Raw genomic sequence first — 4476 nt, 5'->3', positions numbered from 1 at the left:
AGACTCTGGTTTATACCCATGATGTTTTGAAGCTAAACCCTGAATTTTGCATTTACTCTTGCTAAATAAAAATAATATAAGCAAATAAAATATGTGTATTATCATATAATTTTTAAAGCAGTTTATTTTATTCACTCTTCAAAACAAACATATGAAGTAGATAAATCAGAGATTAGTGTCTCATTTTACAGATGAGGAAATTAAGACTGAGAAGTTCAGCCCACTTACTCAAGAAGTCACCTCTTTGGCTGGGTTAAGTAACCTTATTGTGCTGATGTTTTCACAATATAACATGCAGTAAATCATCATATTGTTCATCTTGAACTTATACAACATCAATTTCAGTTATATCTCAATAAAGCTGGAAAAAAATAAAGATAAAAAAAGATGTCACCTGTGATTTACATTTCTCTCCATAATAATGGGGGACAGAGAGAGAGGAAATGCTTCTTGATATGAGATTCTGATCTTAAAAAATGTATTATTAGTCCATATGTTTATTCATTAATTTATTCACTTATGCTTTTCTTCTATTGTTCATCCATTATTATGTATTAATCTATTTTTTTCACGTACTCTTTCATTATTCCTGTAGCATCATCAGACATTATCTGAATGGAGGGACTATAATAAGTCTGATGGGGATGGACAGAGTGGTTGAAAAAGTTGCTGTTTTAGGGAGCTCAGATTCCATAAGGGGAAAGCAGATAGATATGAAAGAGTGAGGGAAAGGTCATAGGAGAGAAGCAAAGGGCTGTTGAATTCAATGGAGGTTGGCAGAGCCAAGTGCTTGCATATTTCAGCACCTCCCATGTGAAAAGAATATGCCAGGAATCCTTAAGTCTAATTCTGACTATTTAAATATTGTAGCTGTTGGATTAGTCAGGGCTCTCCAGAGAAACAGTACCAATAAGATGTGTATATAAAGAGATTTATTGTATTTACTATAAGGAATTGGCTGTCACGATTACGGAGATGCAGAAGTCTAGACCTAGGAGAATTGTTGGTACAGTTCCAGTCCAGATATGAAAACCTGAGAACCAGGAAAACCAATAGTATAAGTCCAAGCCTAAGACCAAAGGCAAGAAAAGACTAACCTTCCTGCTTTGAGACAATCAGACAGAGATGTCTTTCTTTTATTCTTGGACTTTTACTTTATTCAGTCATTGAGTGGATTGGATGAGGCCCACCTACACTGGGGAAGGCAATATGCATTACACAGTTTATCAATTCAAATCTCAACCAGAAACACCCTTACAGATACACACATAAATAATGTTTAACCAAATATCTAGACTCCTTGTGGCCCAGTCAAGTTCACATGTAATATTAACCATCACAACTTGACTTTTCAATCGGCATGATGGGAAGAGCTCTCTCTCCTGGAAACATCAGAAACTAATCACCCAAGCTAAGCTTGCATACTGGTAAAGATGTGATACCTAGCCCATAATTAGTCCCTCTTTGCCCTTGTCTTTTTCAGAATTGTGCAGGCCCATAACCAGAAGTCCTAACCATGTCACCAAGTATCTTAAAAATAGTTCCCTGCTTCTCCAGAAAATAATCTCACCCTGTAATGATAGTTGACATTCTTTGGGTTATTCTTGAAAAGAGACCATTTTTGTGTTTCTAAAGGACATTGAATTTTTGATTTATGGATAAGACCCAAGATAGTTCTGGCAGGTGTTGGCCCAATATACCAGACTAAATGATTGTGCATTGATCTTATACCTCAAAGTGTAACACTAACATTCTTTGGATTGATCCTCTCTTCCAATGGTGTCTGGATGGTTATACCTCCAAGACAAAATCCTTCACAGTTTTTAGCTCTACCAAAGACTCAGGATTTAACCCTAAAGAGCATCTTGAGGAGCCTGCGACGTATCTCCTTTGTCTTAATGGAGTAGATGATAGGATTGAGCATGGGAGGCACAAAGAGGTAGAGAATAGACATGAAGATATAGACAGCATGGGGCAGGCCAGCACCAAAACGATGCACAATGGACACACTTACCCTGGGCACATAGAAGATGAGCACAGCTAGGATGTGGGACACACATGTGTTCAGTGTCTTGATGCGCTTTTCTCCGGAGGCAATGACAAGCACTGATCGCAAGATTAGTACATAGGAGATGAGAATGAGTGTAGAGTCCAGGCCAAAGGTGAATAGCACAATGGACAGCCCATAGTGGCTATTGAGGGAGACATCAGTACATGCCAGCTTAATCATATCCACATGAAGGCAGTAGGCATGGGAGAGGATGTTCTGGGAGTGGCAGAAGGGGAGTCTGTGCAGCAGCAGTGGGAAGACAAGGATAAGGGCAAAGCTTCGGAGGACAGCACACAGTCCCATTGCCACAATTCAGGCATTAGTGAGCACTGTAGCATAGCGCAGTGGGTGGCAGATGGCAACATAGGGATCGAAGCTCATAGCCAGAAGGATGCCAGACTCTGTCCAAGAGAAGAGGTGGATGAAAAACATTTGGGCCAAGCAGGCATTAAAGGCAATCACCCTGGCATGGAAGCAGAGGGCAGCCAGCACGGTCAGCAATGTGGAAAAGGACACTCCCAAGTCATTGACTGAAAGTAGAGATAAAAAGTAGTACATGGGCTGGTGCAAGCTCTGCTCCTCCTTAACAATGAGGAGGATCAGGGTGTTTCCCACAATGGAGATGGTGTAGAGCAGCAGAAGAGGGAAGGATAGCCAGGATTCCATGGTTTCCATTCCTGTGAAGCCCGTCAAGATAAAGGTGGGAGCATCAGAGGCATTGATTTTGAAGTTACCCATGAGAAGCTGGCTACATGTGTTATCAGCCAGCACAACTGTGTCTAAGACTACTATTGTTCCTAGGGAGGAAAAACAACACAAAAGTTTATAAACTGTGATTGCACATAGATTTTATTCCTAAAATACACTGATATTGGGGCACCTGGGTGGCTCAGTCAGTTAAGCGTCCAACTCTTGATTTCAGCTCAGGTCATGATCTCATAGTTCATCAGATCGAGCCCCATATCAGGCTCTATGCTGACAGAATGAAGCCTGCTTTGGATTTTCTCTCTCCCTCTCTCTATCCCTCACCCATGTGCATGCATGCATTCTCTCTCTCAAAATAAATAAATAAAAGGATGGATTGGGAGGATGAGGAGGAGGTCATGAAATGCTAGCCATCAACAGAAAGACTTCTTTCTTAGACATCTTTCAGAAAGACTAGATTAAGACTCTTCTTCAGGGTGGTTGACTAGCTCATTAAGTGTCATTGGCAACCCTCTGGACACCTTCAATGTGGCCATCATAACAGCTGTCCTTCAAATGCCTCAACTTTCATAGCCATGATCTTAGCTAACCCCCAAGAGATGTTCACACTTACATCCAGTCTGACAGATGAGGAACCAAGTGATCAAGAAAGGAAAGAGAATTAGTCCAGATTTTCTTGGGAGGCAGTTACATGGCTGGAACTAAAATTCACTAATCCAATTTCTACCTGAGGAACTTACGTGGTCTACAGTCCCACATTTAATACTGGAAGAGTCCATTCAGGACCCCTGGAAAATCAAAATATCTCAAGAGGCATTGGAGAATACTAGTTAAGAATATGGTGCCAGAACATCCTGGGTTTGAGTCCAGTGACATTAGGTAAATTTCTTAAACTCTCTTCTCCTGTGTCTTTACTTTTAAGACAGGAATAAAAGAAAGTTGCCCTATGGATATGGATACATGCATATGTAAGACAGAAAGAGAGAAACAGACAGAGTAAGAGAGAGAGAGAACTTGGACTTGAAATAGGTCCTGCCCACAGTGAGCATTACATAAGTACTGCTATTATTGTTATTATTTAAAAGTTATTATTTTAATAGCATGTTTGGATGGAAAATAAATCGCACATCGTGCTTTCCAAAAACACAAAAGTCATTGAATGTGTTTATATTAAACTTAAATTTGTATTTTTAAATCGCTTGTTATCACATAATAGATCATGGTACAGACAAGCAGAAGTAAATTGCAAAAGGTTGAAAATTAAGCAAAAAAAATTATAACACTGAAAACATTCTATCCATTACCTTATTTTTTCCTATGAGTTATTAAGGAATAGCATTCTTTCATTTCCATAACAGACCATTGTGTTTCATCTCAGAGACAGTCCAAGTTCAATAGGGAGTAGAAAATGCGAAACACTGCCTGACATCAGCCCAAGTGAGATTGTGAGGAGAGGTGATAAAGGAGTATTAATTTTACATCTTCCCTTTTGGTCTCCTGCATTGTGGAATTTCAAAAAAAAAAAAAAACATTTAGGGAGGGAGTTACATTTAAGAATATTTCATAATATTCTAAAGTATGTCCAGAGAACCTTGCATACCCTGTAATAAGTGGCTTTACCTGCTGTTTTTGGAATTTATTTTTTCTAATTAAAAAAAAATTGTTTATTTCTGAGAGAGAGACTGAGTGTGAGTGGGGGAGAGGCAGTGAAAGAGGGAGAC

General features: G+C 39.3%; 1 protein-coding gene across 1 annotated transcript; it reads right to left on the bottom strand.

The window, feature by feature from the left end:
* Positions 1-1840: 1840 nt before the first annotated feature.
* Positions 1841-2788, bottom strand: LOC112865281 (olfactory receptor 51I2-like). Its single transcript, XM_025928328.1, is given in 1 exon segment — positions 1841-2788. A coding segment is annotated over 1 exon segment (948 nt).
* Between the last annotated feature and the right edge of the window lie 1688 nt (positions 2789-4476).

The sequence above is a fragment of the Puma concolor genome, chromosome D1 (genome assembly GCF_028749965.1).
Source record: "Puma concolor isolate L17-30 chromosome D1, mPumCon1.1.hap2, whole genome shotgun sequence".
In the NCBI taxonomy this organism is placed as follows: Eukaryota; Metazoa; Chordata; class Mammalia; order Carnivora; family Felidae; genus Puma; species Puma concolor.
Note: the sequence above shows the minus strand (reverse complement) of the source record. Positions and strands in the feature narration are given on the sequence as shown.